At 43.8% G+C, this 17794-nt stretch overlaps 1 protein-coding gene across 4 annotated transcripts in view; it reads right to left on the reverse strand.

Moving 5' to 3' along the window:
* Nucleotides 1-17794, reverse strand: part of LOC127584957 (uncharacterized) — a 40278-nt gene that overhangs the window by 14423 nt on the left and 8061 nt on the right. For all 4 annotated transcript variants that reach the window (XM_052042009.1, XM_052042008.1, XM_052042010.1 and 1 more), the window contains exon 2: nt 10882-11007. In XM_052042009.1, coding sequence (XP_051897969.1) covers nt 10882-11007 — 126 coding nt within the window. The remainder of the gene's footprint in view (nt 1-10881; nt 11008-17794) is intronic.

Consider the following 17794-nt stretch of genomic DNA (forward strand, 5'->3'; position numbering starts at 1 on the left):
CTTTCAGGGAGCTATGAACTTGGACCCCAAGATCCCTCTTCTCATCAATACTGTTAAGGGTCTTGCCATTAATAGTGTACTGTCTCTTTATATTTGATCTCCCAAGGTGCAACACTTCACATTTGGCCGGGTTGAACTCCATCTGCCATTTCTCTGCCCATATCTGCATCTGATCTGTATCCTGCTGTATCCTTTGCCAGTCTTCTACACTATCCACAACACCACCAATCTTCATATCACCTGTAAACTTACTAACCCACCCATGTACATTTTCATCCAGGTCATTTATATACATCACAAACAGCAGAGGTCCCAGTATGGATCCCTGAGGAGGAACACTAGCTACAGACCTCCAGCTAGAATATATCCCATCAACTACTACCCTCTGTCTTCTACGGGCAAGCCAGTTCTGAATCCAAATGGCCAATTCAACATGGATCTTATGCATCTGGCTGAGCCTCCCATGAGGGACCTTGTCAAACGCCTTACTAAAATCCATGTAGACAACATCCACAGCTCTACTGTCATCAATCACCCTCGTCGCCTCGTCAAAAAACTCAATCAAGTTAGTAAGGCACGACTTGCCTTGCACAAAGCCATGCTGCCTGTCCCTAATTAGGTTATGGTTTTCCAAATGCTCACAAATTCTACCCCAAAGAATCCTCTCCAATAACTACTCTACCACTGACGTGAGATTCACCAGTCTATAGTTACCAGGATTGTCCCTGTTTCCCCTCTTGAATAGTGGAACAACATTAGGTACTTGCCAGTCCTCTGGGACCTCGCCTGTGGCTAGAGAGGACACGAAGATATTGGTCAAGGCCCCAGCTATCTCATCTCTTGCCTCTCTCAATAACTTGGGGTATATCTCACCATGTCCTGGGGACTTCTCACTGGCAGTACTGTATTACAGCATCAACACTACCTCATCCAGTTAATACAACAGAAAGAAGATTGTTCGTACACCCATCCTGAGTCTTTATGTTTTGTTTTATATATTAAACAAAATAGGGTTTTATAGGCTGAGTTGGCATTTAATTGTCCATCCTTAATTGCCCTTGAGAAGGTGGTGGTGAGCTGCCTTCTTGAACCGCTGCAGTCCCTGAGGTGTGGGTACACCCGCAATGCTGTTAGGGAGAGAGTTCCAGGACTTTGACCCAGCAACGGTGAAGGAACCGCCATATATTTCTTTTGTCAGGATGGTGTGCGGCTTGGAATGCAGCTTCCAGGTGGTGGTGTTCCTTATGCTTTTGCTGCCCTTGTCCTTCTAGCTGGTAGAAGCGGGTTCAGAAGGTACTGTTGAAGGAATCTTGGTGAGTTGCTGTGGTGCCGTCCTGTAGATGGTACAAACTGCTGCTACTGTGCATTGGTGGTGGAGTGAGTGAATGATTGTGGATGGGGTGCCTATCAAGCGGGCTGCTATGTCCTGTATGGTGTGGAGCTACTTGCGTGTTGTTGAAGCTGCCCTCACCCATGCAAGTGGAGAGTGTTCCGTCACACTCCTGACTTGGGCCTTGTAGATGGTGGATGGGCTTTGGGGAGTCAGGAGGGGAGTTACTCACCTCAGGATCCTAAGCCTCTGACGGGCTCTTGGAGCCTCATTGTGTCAATGGCTACTCCAATTCAGTTTCTGGTTAATGGTAACCCTCAAGATATTGATAGTGGGGGATTCAGTGACAGTAATGCTGTTGAATGTCAGGAGGTGAGAGCTGGATTTTCTCTTGTTGTATATCATCATTGCCTGGCATCTGTGTGGTGTGAATGTTATTCACCACCTATCAGCCCAGACCTGGATATTGTCCAGGTCTTGCTGCATTTGGATGTAGACTGCTTTGTTATCTGAAGAGTCACAAATGGTGCTGAACATTGTGCAGTCATCAGCCCACATCCTTACTTCTGACCTTACGATTGAAGGAAGGTCACTGATGCAGCAGCTGAAGATGGTTGAGCCTAGGACACCCTGAGGAACTCCTGGTAGAGATGTTCTGCGACTGAGATGATTGACCTCCAACCACCACAACCATCTTCCTTCACACTTGGTAAGATTCCATCTAGCGGATTCCCATTGACTCCAGTTTAGCCAAGGCTACTTGATGCCATACTCGATCAGATGCTGCCTTGATGTCGAGGGCAGTTACTCTCACTTACACCTCTGGAGTTCAGCTCTATTGTCCATGTGTGGACCAAGGCTGTAGTGAGGTCAGGAGATGAGTGACTTTGGCGGAACCCAAAATGAGCTTCTGTGAGCAGGCTGTTGCTTAGCAAGTGGTGCCTTATAGCACCATCGATTATCCCTTCCATCACTTTGCTGATGACTAAAGTAGACTGATGGGGCAGTTATTGCTCAGGCTGAATTTGCCTGCTTCTTGCAGACAGAACATACTTCGGCAATTTTTCCACATAGTTGGGTAGATGCCAGTGTTGTAGCTGTACTAGAACAGCTTGGTCAAGTGCACAGCAAGTTCTGGAGCATAAGTCTTCAGTACTACTGCCAGAATGTTGTCAGGACCTATAGCATATAAGTACGAGAGGACATGGCTTTAAGGTGAAAGGGGAAAGGTTTAGGAGGAACTTCTTCACTCAAAGAGTGGTGGGAATGTGGAACGGGCTGACATCTGACGTGGTAAATGCGGGCTCACTCTTAAGTTTTAAGAATAAATTGGATAGATACATGGACGGGAGAGGTCTGGAGGGTTATGGACTGGGTGCAGGTCAATGGGACTAGTGGAATAATGTTTCAGCACAGACTAGAAGAGCCGAATGGCCTGTTTTCTGGTTCTATATGCTGTATCCAATGCCTTTAGCCGTTTCTTGTTAACACATGGAATGAATCAACTTGGCTGAAGACTGTTGTCTATCATGCTGGGGTCCTGGAGGAGGCTGAAATGGATTGTCCACTCAGCACTTCTGGCTGAAGGTTCTTGCAATTGCCTCAGCTTCCCCTGCAGTGATGTGTTGGTCTCCCCCATCGTTGAGAATGGGGATATATGTGGGGCCTGCTTCTTCAATGTTTAATTATCCACCACCATTCACGACTGGATGTGGCAGGATCGCTGAGCTCTGATTTGTTCGGTGTGAGATCCCTTAGCTCTGTTTGTTGCATGCTTCGTGAAAGATTGGAAACACTTCTACACAAAGACAGCAGCAATATGGAACTCTCTCTGTAAAGTAGGGATATTGAGGGTAAGATTGTGCACAGGTAGGGGGAGTCATGGGAAGAGTAGGGAAATGGGATTGCTCTGTGAGCCATCATAAACTAGATGGGCCAAATCATAAGGATATAGAATATGTTTCACTGATGGGCTGAATGGCCTCATCCAGCTCCTACCTGTCAGCAATTATATATAAAATGTCATTCATTCTCTATCCTTCTGTGGAGAGTTTTTAGTCAAGATTATACGGTTTAGTTTAAGCTTGTTCGATCTAGTTTATACATTGCACTCTGAACTATAGCACAGAGAGATATTCCAGTACCCCTGTACATGCCGAACTTTGTTGTTACTGGGGGACAATCTTATCTTGATTCGACTCCAAACACCCAAAGGTTTTGGTGTGCTGTCTCTCTGCACAAATTGTGGCTTCAAGACCCAGTCTTATATATTTAATAAACTTCAGATACATTTCACTGTTGAGCCGATTAAATGATTGAGAAAAGTGCTGGATCTTTTGAAAAACATTAGGATAGATAAGTCACCAGGGCCAGACGGGATATATCCAACGTTATTACAGGAAGCTAGGGAAGAGATTGCTGAGCCTTTGGCGATGATCTTTGCATCCTCACTGGCGACAGGAGTAATGCCAGATGATTGGAGGGTGGCAAATGTTGTTCCTTTGTTTAAGAAAGGGAGTAGTGATAACCCTGGGAATTACAGACCAGTGAGTTTTTCTTCACCGGTGGGCAAATTACTGGAGAAGATTCTTAGAGACAGGACTTATGGGCATTTAGAGAAGCATAGGCTGATTAGGGACAGTCAGCATGGCTTTGTGAGGGGCAGGTCATGCCTCATGAGCCTGACTGAATTCTCTGAGGATGTGACAAAGCACATTGATAAAGGTCGAGCAGTGAATGTGGTGTACATGGATTTTAGTAAGACATTTGATAAGGCTCTTTGTGGAAGGCTTATACAGAAAGTCAAGGGGCGTGGATCCAGGGAATCTTGGCTGTGTGGGTTTAGAGTTGACTCACCCATAGAGGACAGAGGGTGGTGGTAGGTGGAGTATATTCTGCCTGGAGGTCGGTGACCAGTGGAGTTCCACAGGGATGTGTTCTGGGACTCCTGTTCTTTGTGATTTTTATAAACGATTTGGATGAGGATGTGGAAGGGTGGGTTAGTAAGTTTACAGATGACAAAAAGGTTGGTGGTGTGTGGATAGTGTAGAAGGTTGCTGTAGGTTACAACAGGACATTGATAGGCTGGGCTGAGAAGTGGCAGATGGAGTTCAACCCAGCAAAGTGTGAAGTGATACACTTTGGAAGATTGAATTTGAAGACAGAATACAAGGTTAATGGCAGGACTCCTAGCAGTGTGGAGGAACAAAGGGAGTCCACATCCATAGAACCCTCAAAGGTTGCTGGGCAGGTTGATAGGGTTGTTAAGAAGGCGTATGGCATGTTGGCCTTCATTAGTCAGGGTACTGAGTTCAAGAGCCACCAGGTAATGTTGCAGCTCTATAGAACTCTGGTTAGACCACACTTGGAGTATTGTGTTCAGTTCTGTTTGCCTTATTATAGGAAGGATGTGGAAGCTTTAGAGAGGGTGCAGAGGAGATTTACCAGGACGTTGCCTGGATCGGAGAGCATGTCTTATGAGGATAGGTTGAGTGAGCTCGGGCTTTTCTCTTTGGAGTGAAGGAAGAAGGGAGGTGATGATAGAGGTGTACAAGGTAATAAGAGGCATAGATTGAGTGGACAATCAGAGACTTTTTCCCAGGGCGAAAATGGTCACACAAGGGGGCATAATTTTAAGGTGATTGAAGGGAGAGGGGGGATGTCAGAGGCAAGTTTTTTACACAGATAGTGGTGGATGCATGGAATGCAATACTGGCAGAGGTGACATGCTGGACATTTAAGAGACTCTTAGACACATGAATGATAGAAAAATGGAGGGCTATGTGGGAGAGAAGGGTTAGATAGATATTAGACCAGGATAAAATGTCGGCACAACATCATGGGCCAAAGGACCTGTACTGTGCTGTAATGTTCTATGTTCTAAAAGCAACCGGTAAAGGGCGTGAAATCCTAGTTGTGACCTTTGTTAAGAAAATGTATATTCAGTAATATCTCGCAACCAGTAAATGAGATGATGAGGTTGGCAGCTAAAACTGAAACCAAGATTAAAATGGGGGTGCACTTTCTGATTCTGATAAAGAAATGTTTTCGTAGACATAAAAGCAATAGCAGAGACATTGGACCTAACCATTACATATCAGAATGAAATTATTGACAAATTCAACTGGACAAATTAATGGCTGTGATAGAGTGGAGGAAAAAAAAACTTGCTCACTTTTTCTCTCCCTTGGTGAAACTTTAGCACGGTTACCATAGAAACACAGTTTCTTATAGTTGAGGATCAAACAGCAAGCTAAAAACTCTTAAGAGGGATTGATGTGGGCTACAGCGTAATCTTTCTGTGGTGCCACAGAGAAGAGGTTAGTTCTGGCTGGGTTCGAGATGCATTCCGAGTCCTAGATCCTGAAGATCATTGCTGGAGTACATGTTGAGTTGAATAGAGCTGGGAGCCCTGAGCAGACTCACTCACTCACTCGCTGAGTCAGTGAGGCCTGCTCTTCCCACATCTGCTCTCTCCCCCCGTCACCTGTGATCTTCTGCCACACGCAGTTATTGTTTGTGTCCGACTTACAAACAGTTCTCAGGAACGGATTCCTGTCATAACCTAGGGATTGCCTGTATAATATGGGTAGTGGGGGAAGCAGATACAATAGTGGGGTTTAAGAGGCTTTTAAATAGACACATGAACATGCAGGGAATGGAGTGATATGGATCATGTGCAGGCAGAAGAGATTTAGGTCAATTTGGCATCATGTTTGGCACAGACATCGTGGGTTGAAGGGCCTGTTCCTGTGCTGCACTGTTCTATGTTCTCCACGTCTATTGCTTCAACATTGATTTCTCTAACTTCTGGTAACTCTACCTCTTCTTTTTCTTAACCCCCCCCCACCCCCCACTCCTTTGTCTTCCCTTATTCCTATGGCTCCCTTCCCCCATCTCCTCTCCTTCCCTCCCCCATCCTTTGTTCCATGGACCACTGCCCCCTCTTACCAGATTCCTTCTTCTTCAGCCCTTTGCCTCTTCTACCCATCACTTCTCTGCTTATTACATCTTCCCCCTCTCCCCCGCCCATTACCTTCCCCCCTCACCTGAACTCACCTATCCCCTGCCTGAGTGTGTTCCTTCCCCCTCCCCCCGCCTTCTTATTCTGGCTTCTGCCCTCTTCCTTTCCGGTCCTGATGAAGGGTCTCGGCCCGAAACATCGACTGTTCATTTCCCTCTATGGATGCTGCCTGACCTGCTGAGTTCCTCCAGTACTTCTTTTGTGTATCGTTCCAGATTCCAGCATCTGCAGAACTTTTTGTGTCACTTTCTATGTTCTCTAGTAGCTGACATTTCTACCCTGGGAAGAAGATTCTGGCTGTCTACCTTATCAATGCCTCTCATAATTTTATAAATTTCTCCCAGGGTAAACTTCTATCAAAATCTCTTTCTCCAAAGGACATTTACAACAATCCAACACCCTCAGAGCCACTCTTATTGACACTTAGTTTCTAATTCCTAACTTTAAATCCTGAGGGAAGAAAAAAAACAGACAACGGTTGTTAACACGAGCATGCAAGTTCAGAAGGAAAGTTGCAAAAGGAGCAAGAGAGGCAAAAAGAGATGGTGAGAAAAGATTTGCAGCAAACATAAAAGCGAAGGTGAAAATTTTCTGTAGACACATGAACAGGAAGTGGATTGTAAACAGAGAGAAGTGGAGCTGATCAAAGACCATGAAAGAAACCTAGTTGTGTAGATAAAGGGCCTGAATGAAGTAATATGTGTGCACTTTACATCAATACAAAATTTTTTTTACAAGAAAGAACACAATTTGAACAAACAAAAGTCCATTTTAGTGCAAAGTGATCAAAGTGGTCACAGTGTTGCTAAACTGTAGTGATTAGGGTTTGTGCCAGCTGGTTCAAGAACTAAATGGTTGAAGATGAATAAAGATGTGACAGGAAAGCTAGCTGTACTTAAATAAATAAATCACCTGGTTCAGATGGAATTCATCCCATACTTCTGTGGGCAGAAAGGCAGAAAATTGAGGAAGACCTGACCATAATTTTCCAAACATCTTTAGGTTCAGAGGTGGTGCCTGAGTACTGGAAAATTGCATTCCTTTTCATAAAAGGATAGATCCAGTAACTGTAGACAATTAATCTTGATGGTTGAGGATGTTCTAGAAACTGTAATGAGGGATAGAATTACCAGTCACTTGTACAAATGTGGACTGTTTGGAGAAACCTGGAATAGATTTGTTCAAGGTTAATTGTGTTGAACTAATGATAACGTTTCTTTGAAATGATAGGGAGGGTTGATGGGAGGATTGCGGCTGATGTAGTATATATGAACTTCCGAACGATGATTGATAAAGTGCCACATAATAGGTTTGTTATTGTGAATGAAGTTCATGGAATACAAAGTGTTGTGCCATCATGGAGAGGGAATTGGATCAGAAACAGGAAACAGACAGCAGTGGTGAAAAGTTGCTTTTTGAACAGAAGAGAAGTGTCCAGTTGAGCTCCCCAGGGTGGGCATGGGGGCTTTCCTCAGTCTACGTTAGAATGACTTGGAATTTGGTGTCCAAGTTGCCAAATGATGCAAAACGAGAATGTACAATGAACTAAGAGGAGGATAGGAACCTATTTCAAGGAGATATAGATCGGATGGTGAAGTGGTGGATTAATGGTAGATAAACCATAATGCTGAGAAACGTGAAGTATTACATTGTAGGAAGAATAAAAAGAAGCAATATAAATTTGTGGTCAGACTTCCAAAAGGAGGATACAATCAGAGAGATCTGGAAGAGAGTGGAGGGGGACCATTTTCACCCAGAGAGTGGTGAGTACCTGGAACACAGTGCCTGAGAGATTGGTGGAAGCAGAGTTGCTGACAGCATTCAAGAAGTATGTAGATGAGCACTTGAATCACCAAGGCATAGAAGGCTACTGGCCAGGTGCTGGAAGATGAGTTTAACTTGGATGGGTGTCTACTGGTTGGTGTGGACATGGTGGGCTGAACAGTCTGCTTCCATGGTATGTGACTCTATATGTGCACAGTTCATTGAAAATTGCAGGGCAGGTTGTGAAACTGGTTAAGATCCCATGTTAATCCTTATAAACAGGAACGTGTACATGAAGGAAGTCATAATAAACATTTGCAAACACTGGTTTCGCCACAAATGGGGAGTGTGTACAATTCTGGGGGCCACACTTTATAGCGTGGAAATGTCAAGCACTAGAGGGCACAGGTTTAAGGCGAGGGGGGGGAGTTCAAAGGAGTTTTGTGAGGCAAATTCTTTTATACAGAGACTGGTGGATGCCTGGAACAGGCTGCTGAGGGGAGTGGTGGAAGGAGATACAATAGCAATGTTTGAGAGGCATTTAGGCAGACACATGAACAGGCAGGGAATGGAGGGATTTGACCATGCACAGGCATAAGATAAGGTATTTATTTATTGGTCGCATGTACATCGAAGCACACAGTGAAATGCGTCTTTTTGCGTAACTGAGAATGTGCTTGGGCAGCCCGCAAGTGTCGCCACTCTTCCGGCACCAACATAGCACGCCCACAGCTCCTAACCCGTACATCTTTGGAATGTGGGAGGAAACCGGAGCATCCGGGAGGAAACCCACACAGACACTGGGAGAACGTACAAACTCCTTACAGACAACGGCGGGAATTGAACCCGGGTCACTGGTGCTGTAATAGCGTTACGCTAACCGCTACATTAGTTAGATTGGCATCATGGTCAGCACAGACATAATGGGCTGAAGGGCCTGTTCCTGTGCTGTACTGCCCTATGTAATAGTGATGGTCTAACCTGGAGATCTGAACAAATAATGGATAGGAAAGGTTTAGAGGGATATGTGTCAAACACAGGCAAATAGGACTCGCTCAGGAGAGCACCTTGGTTGGCATGGACAAGTTGGGCCGAAGGGCCTGTTTCCATGCCATATAACTCTATAAAAAAGTGCTCGGGTTTTAGAAATGGTGCAGAAGAGATGATTCCAGGAACGGGAGACTTCAGCGGTGTGGATAGACTGAAGGTGCAGGGTTTGAAGAGAGAAGTTTGAAAAGTGACCTGCTCATGGTAAGGAGATTGTTGGCCTATTTCACAGCTGTGGACTCAATGGGACGTCAGTGCATCCTCAGACATCACACTGTATGTGTGATATGATTATGGCTTCACCAATATCTTGGAAGTTGTGTATGGTGCCCAGCCACTCTTATGCCTTCCATTCAGCACTGGCAGCTGAGGACAAAATGATACCCTGATGTTCTTCAGTACAAAAGCCATGTGTCATTTGGGTGGGTTGTACATTTTTATCGATGCACCTATCCAGATGTATCATAGCTTGGTATGGCAACTGCTCCACCTGGGTCCGTAAGAAACTGGAGAGAGTTGTGGACACAGCTCAGCACATCACGGAAACCAGCCTCCCCTCCATGGACTCTGTCTATACCTCTCGCTGCCTCGGTAAAACAGCCAGTATAATTAAAGACCCCACTCACCCCGGACATTCTCTCTTCTCCCCTCTCCCATGGGCAGAAGATACAAAGCCTGAAAGCACGTACCACCAGGCTCAAGGACAGCTTCTATCCCACTGTTATAAGACTATTGAACAGTTACCTAGCATGATACGATGGACTCTTGGTCTCACAATCTATCTTGTGACCTTGCACCTTATTGTCTACCTGGACTGCACTCTCTGTAGCTGTGACACCTTACTCTGCATTCTGTTACTGTTTTGACCTGATCTACCTCAATGCACTGTGTAATGAATTGATCTGTATGAACGGTATGCAAGACAAGTATTTCACTGTACCTCGGTACAAGTGACAATAATGAACCGATTCCAATTCCCTGGACTCCCCTTCCCTCCCATCATTCTCTGAGGAGTTGGGATCAGCTTCTCATGAATCCAAACCGACCTTCACCTTGTTTCATGGGTCCCCTGACCTTCGCTGTGAGCCACGACGTTGAGTGGAAGCAAAATATTTAACCCAGTGGGAATTAGGTTACTCTCTGCTTGCTCTGAACATCTAACAAGGGTCCTTGGATCATGGGACCCTGACTCATTTATTTAATCCAAAAGCACTGAGGCAAGTTATAGGCTCCTGACTGCCAATGAGTGCTGACTCCCAGGAAGGTATTGGATAATCTAACTTCCCTGTCGAGCTACTTGGGGTTCTTGCCTTCAGGCACTTACCTGCAGTGCAATACATCATTGGGATGGTTTAGTAGGTCACATACTTGCCTCTGAGACAAAGTGGTATGTGTTCAGGACCCGTTCCAACGACATGAGCACAAAATCCAGATTGGCATTACAGTGCAATACTTAGGGAGTATTGCACTATTAGTGACACCACTGTCATCTGAAGTCTTAGACCTCTCAGAATACATGGAAATATTTCACAGAGGAGTTATCTTCAATGTCCTGCCCAACATCTATCCCTTAACCAACAGCATTAGAACTGGGTCATCATCACACATCTCCTTGTGGGATCTTACTCTGCACATGTTGGCCCTCTGTTTCCTGCGTTATAGCAATGTGAAAGGTACTCCATAAATACAAGCCTTTAGTTTGTTTTGAAGAACTTACTGTTTACAAGACAGGTAATGAGCAGGATCAGTGTGATTAAGAAAGAGATCACCAGAATGAAGTAGAAGATGCAAGCTTTTCCACAGAGGAAGGTCCAGCCTCCACACGAAACTTCTCCTGTCCAACCTTTAAAAGAAAGAGGAAGATGTCTGATTGAGGTGTAACATGATAATGTTTACAGGTAAGTCTACAATTCTGTCACAATCAGGGCTGCTGATACCCAAGGAGCATGGTTTTAGGAACTCTGCCCTAAGCGGTCCAGCCCAAGCTCTGTATCTATTGACTAAACTCTCATCCAGAGAGAGGGACTCAAGAGAGTGCAGATGCTGGAATCTGGAGCAACACACAAGATGCTGGAGGAACTCAGCAGGTCAGGCAGCATCTGTGGAGGGAAATGGACAGTCGATGTTTCAGGTTGAGACCCTTCACCTGGACTTTGATGTGGCAGTTTGGATGGGCACCTTGGTCAGCATGGACCAGTTGGGCCGAAGGGCCTGTTTCCATGCTGTGTAACTATCATTCTATAACTCACAGTGAACAAAAAATTGAACAAAATATTGGCTAAAATTCCTATCCTGAGGTGTTATAGGTCTGATACAGAGAGAGCACAACCCTCCCCACCACTGAGGACATCTTCAAGAAGCGGTGCCTCAAGAAGGCGGCATCCATCATTAAGGACCCTCACCATCTGGATTATGCCCTCTTCATGTTACTACCATCAGGGAGAAGGTACAGGAGCCTGAAGACCCACACTCAACATTTTAGGAACAGCTTCTCCCCCTCCACCATAAGGTTTTTGACGATAAACCTGATTCTGATTCTGATTCTGATTCTGTTGGAAGCAGTGAATTACCTAAAGTTGGAGAGTTCAGTAACGAAATCTCAAATATTGAGCGGTGATGGTGATGGTATCTCCCCAGCTCCTTATTGAAACCTAATTTCTCAAACAGAGCAATCCTTTGTTACTTTTAAATTTGGCTTAAATTAGTGTCTGTTGTTCCTTCACCACATAGAATAGATAAGCACTAAGCAGCTGCTTTGGAGGGGTGATCCAACAATAACCTTCATACTGTACTGCTGAGTAAATATTGCTACAGCTTGCCGTTTGGGAAGAGCTCAGCCCCAAGTTTTGTGTTTATGAAAACACAAGATTGCAATAGGTCATCGCATAAATAGCAAGGTGGCTCCAATGAGGTTAAGGCACTTGCGAGTTTAAATATCAGGAGAAATACTTCATAACAGCTTGGTAGACTGGTGACAAACTCAAAATTTTCTCCATCAAAGGATCTTTGAGGGGAAGGACATCAAGCATTCCTATTTTGGACAAATAGAATGGAAGTGGTACACAAGACCACAAGAAAATAAGAGCGGGCTAGACAACTCAGCCTCTCAAGCCTGCTCCACCACTCAACATGACCATGGCTGGTCTATACGATCAAAAGAGAAGGTTGTGTCGATTAGATTGTCACAGGTGTGATTTTTGGATTATATATGTATAAACAGGGCACAGAGAGAGGGAGCCACCTACAAGGAGCTGTAGATAGAACATCCTGAGTAGTCAGCATGGTGAGTTCAGCCTAAAGTGATCTAAAATTAAAGAACAAGTAAAATTTTGGTTAAAGGGTAACTTGCAAAAGGAACTGCAAACAGAATTGACCATCTGTATATAGAGTAAGAGAGAGAGAGAGAGAGAGAGAGAGAGATGCCAGAAGTTACAATTAAGGTTAAACCTGTATAAGGTACAGAGATCCTACTAAAATACAGAGCTTGTGGTATTTTATGCCATACTTTTAGTAATTTCATATAACATCTTATATCATATTATTCATATTGTGTGTATTTATATTATTTTATTTGTGGTGTTTGGTTGGGTTTTAATAAGCTTTTGTTTCAAAGAGTTCTGAGTTGTGCTGCTCTGTGAACCTTAACTTATTTACTCCATCGAGACATGATTAGCCAGAACTTAGAGGATTGCTTTGAGAACTATTTACAGCCTTTACTCAAAATCATTTAATTTATTGTTTCACAGGATAGAACATAGAACATAGAACAGTACAGCACAGGAACAGGCTCTTCAGCTCACGACATTGTGATGAACTAATTAAACTAATAATTAGACGCCTAACAAAACTAATCCCTTCTGCATAAACAATGTCCATATCCCTCCACTTTCTGCACATTCACGTGACTCTTAAACACCCCTAGCGCGGTTGCCTCAACCACAACCCCTAGCAGCACATTCCAGGCACGTATATAGACACTGAGGACAATACCAGCATTTATCGTCCATCCATAATTATCCCTTAATTTGGTTAATCATATTGTTAGGTCTGGAGTCACACATAAGCTACACTTGATGGCAGATTTCCTTCCCAGAAGAGTACTAGCGAGCCGTATAGGTTTTACGATAATGGTTACAGCTACTGAGCATTTTTTTAAGTGTCCGATTTATTTAATTATTTGATTTTAACTTCCAGCCCATGTTGTGGGATTTGAACTCACGTCTCTGTATCAGTGGTCCAGAATACTGGCTAGCATAACCACTAGGTCTGTGTATCTATATTTTTTCAGCACAGATATCACATTTTAGATACAACGAAAAACAAAATATATGTAGATGTACAGGAACAGATAAAAATGACAGAAATAAGTAAACCAGATGTCTTTGGTTAATCGACAGATTGCAAGATACACTACAGCAACTCATTAAGGTAGAACTTCCCAAAACCCAAAACTTTATAAGTGCCTTGAAAAACCAGGGCAATGGGTGCCAGAAACATCTCCAGGCTCTACTCCAAGTTGCACACCATCCTACCTTGGGAATTTATCGCTGTTCCTTCATTACCATTGGGTCGAACAACAGACCCAACAGAACTCTCATTTGATGGACTGCAGCAGTTCAACAGGATGCCTCACTACAACTGTCTCAAGAGTAGTCAGGAAGGGACATTAAATGCTGGCCTTGGCAGCAGCGACTACATTGGGAGAATAAAGTGAATGGTGTATGCAAAATCCCTGAATACTATGGCAGAGAAAAGTTTTGTTAGAAAACCCTCTGTCACTCCCTTCATCATATTTTTTAAGCATGAGGTTCTTCCCTCTCGAGTGGAAGTGAAAAATCCCCCACGTTACTTTGAAGGAAAGCACAGGAGTTATTCGCAATAATCCTGGGGGTATGGTGGCTGTGTTACTGGACTAGTATCAGAGCCCTAGGCAATTGATCTGGAACATAGAACAGTACAGAAGAGGAACAGGCCCCTTGGCCCACAATGTCTGTGCCAACCACGGTGCCAAATTAAACTAACCCCATCTGCCTGCACATGATCCATATCCCCTCTTTCCCTGTATGTTCATGTGCCTGTCTAAATACCTCTTAAACACCACTATTGTATCTGCTTCCACCACCTCCCCTGGCTGCCCCTTCCAGGCACCCACCACTCTCTGTATAAAAAACTTCCCTCACAAATCTCCTTTAAACTTTACTTCTCTCACCTTCACAGAGATGCCGATAGTTAATGGACTGAGCAGAAGAGTAGGAGGCCATGTCACTTGGTGACTACCTTGTATCAACCACCCCTTGTTACGCCTCTCCCCACAAGTGGAAACGTTCTGTTAAATACCTTAAAGCTATGAGCTCTGCCATTTGACATTTCCACTCTGGGAAAAAGACTCTGTCCACCCTACCTCTGGGAACTATGGCTGATGATGAACTTAAATTGTGTTAATTGAATTAATTGTGGAATAAACAGCCAGTCTCAGTAATGGTGAGCATGAAACTGCCAGGATTGTTGTGACGACAGATTTTTCACTCATGACTCTCTGGGGTTTTCCTTCTTTGTCTGAACAGGGATCTTTAAAATGATGATGGGTGGATTCAAGAGAATGTTTCCATTTGTGGTGAGAAGCATAACGAGAGGTAGTTGATACAAGTCACCAAGAAATGTGGCTTGATACTTCCGTGCTCTGAGTCTGTCAACCATCAGTGTCTCTATGAATGATTCCACCTCAGTTCCTTGGTTTAAGGAAAAGATTCAACTGGACCACAAATGCCAGCAGAAACTGATTGAGCTGCATGGACTGTTTCTGTAATAAATATCCCATGTAATCCCAGGTAATCCAGTGAAATTTCTCTACTCAGTCTGACCTAGCATGTGAGTCCAGTGTACACAACAACGGGTGTCTATTAAATTGGTAAATTGGTTTATTATTGTCACGTACCGAGGTACAGTGAAAAACATTGTTTTGCATACCATCTATACAGATTATTTAATCACATTAGTGCATTGAGTACAAGGGAAAACAATAACAGAATGCAGAATAAAGTGTTACAGTTACAGACAAAGTGCAGTGCAGGCAGACAATAAGGTGCAAGGTCATAATGAGGTAGATTGTAAGGTAAAGAGTCCATTTTGTCATACTAGGGAATCGTTCAAGAGTCTCATAACAGCAGGATAGAAGATACAAAGAGGCTTTACCAAGGCAGTGAGAAGAGTAGTATTATAAAACAAAAACAAAAATGCAGGGAATGCTCAGCAGATCAGACAGCATCTGTGGAGAGGGAAACATAGTTAATGCTTCAGGCTGAGCATTTCCCACATTTTCTGGTTTTGTTTTAGATTTATAGATTCTGCAGATTTTTTTTTCCTGACTTTTAATTTTCATGGGTGACCATTAACCTATGATGGCAGGCATGGTAGTGTAGCGGTTAACATAACGCTTTACATCACCAGCAACCCGGGTTCAATTCCAGCCGCTGTCTGTAAGGAGCTTGTACGTTCTCCCCGTGTCTATGTGGGTTTCCTCCAGGTGCTCCGGTTTCCTCCCACATTCCAAAGATGTATGGGTTAGGAGTTGTGGGCATGCTATGTTGGCGCTGGAAGCGTGGCGACACTTGCGGGCTGTCCCCAGAACACTACGCAAAAGATGCATTTCACAGTGTGTTTCGATGTATGTGTGACTAATAAAGATATCTTATCTTATCTTATCTTATCTTATCTCTAATTGCCATGAACTTCTAGCACTGTGTGATCAGGAAGAGGTTCTGGACAAGGATCTGCTCCGCTTCAAACACCATTACTGGGTTCCAAGAAGGATTTGGTTTGATGAGTATTGCAGGCTGTGGTCACTTCATTTCCAGTGATTGCCTTGAGAAGGGAGAGCGCAAGAGTGGAGCCAAGGGCGAAAGTGACATTTTGAGGAAAATAAGACACAAATAAGCAAAATTATAAAATATTAAAAAGTAACATGACCAGGCATTACCAGATGCTTGCCGGTTTATTAAAGATACAGTCCGCGAAGAACAGAACAGGTCAGGGTGGGTATTGGTGCAGAAGGGCTTTTGGGATGGATGGAGAGATATGTTTAAAATTGTAGAGGGATGTGTAGTCTGTATAAATGTAAGGTTGTCTTTAAGAATGGATTGCAGCACATTGTTTGGTACATTGTTGTACCAGTTCTGAAGTTTCGTTGAGGGTTTTGCCTTCAGTAAAGGATGTTCCATCGTTACTCTGCCCCTGTTATTTGCCTTAGTAAGTACAGTACAGAGCCCACAGACACTACACTGGAGATGGGGGTGGGATGTTTCTGCTGCAGTGAATGTGACACGACATCGTATCCATCCATTTTACGATGAGATGGACTCTGACCTCACAATCTACCTTGTGACCTTGCACCTTATTGTCTACCTGCACTGCACTTTCTCTGTAGCTGTGACACTTTACTCTGTACTCTTATTGTTTTTACCTGTACTACCTCAATGCACTCTGTACTAACTGAATGTAACTGCACTGTGTAATGAATTGACCTGTACGATCGGTTTGCAAGACACGTTTTTCACTGGACCTCGGTACAAGTGACATTAATAAACCAATACCAATACCAAAACAAAGTAAATAGAGAATGGCGTGCTCTAGGTAAACCAGTGAAAATGGTAGGTATTAGATGTAGCTGATACATTGGCGAGCTCGAGGGATACAAGAGGTGTCAGCCACTTGCCTGATATACTGTATAGAACAAGTGGAAATGTTCCTGAGGTCTTTAAGTTTATTGTCAAAGGCATATATACCCAGGATATAAATGTCATGAAAGTTAGCTTTTTGCAACAACACAGTACATCACAAACATGACAAACGTAAGTTAACATAGGCAAATTAGCATAACAATATTGTTGGGTTTCCAGGGAAGGACATGGAACAGAGAAACATGGAAGAGGAAGGCAAAATCCTTGCTGGTCACGGAGCCAGGTAGATTTGTGATGTTGGTGAATCCACTACCACGGCAAACTACAGACAAGAGGTCATACATGGTGAACACAAAGGCACATTTTTAACCTGGCACCATTTCTGAGAGCAAAGTTGCAACCAGGAACCAGAGGAAAGAGTGAACATATAGTCAGCTGCAAGCGGTTACAGAACAGTGCAGTCTCCTCACCATTTGAGATAAAGCATCGTAGGTTTGTTTGGTATATGGGCTGGTTGATGAGAATGTCCGTGTAAAACTGGAGGATCTATTGCTTGGAGTAGCATGCAGACTGGCCACCAGTATGTCAATGGTGGCTGAGAACAGGAGGCAACTTTACTTGGAGTGCAATTCAATGTGAAAGTGACAGGCATTTTCACCTCAGAAAAGAGAAGTTATAAACAAACCAGGAACCAACTGTTAGCGGGACCTAAATCACATTCCCGGGTTTAGTAATTGGACCTGAGATCTTGAATAAATTGACCAATGGTTGAAAGAGTTCATAGAAAAGAGTTGTACCCACATGAAACTAGGATTATTGTTCATGAGTGGGGAAGAAATGCCAACATAAACTAGTTGGGCCAAATGTCCTGGTTCTGTGCTGTAACATCGGTCCAATAGGTGAAGGTTATTTGAGGTTAGTAACAGGGGATTCACACGGGTTGAAGACATTCAT

The sequence above is a fragment of the Pristis pectinata genome, chromosome 31 (genome assembly GCF_009764475.1).
Source record: "Pristis pectinata isolate sPriPec2 chromosome 31, sPriPec2.1.pri, whole genome shotgun sequence".
Taxonomy (NCBI): Eukaryota; Metazoa; Chordata; class Chondrichthyes; order Rhinopristiformes; family Pristidae; genus Pristis; species Pristis pectinata.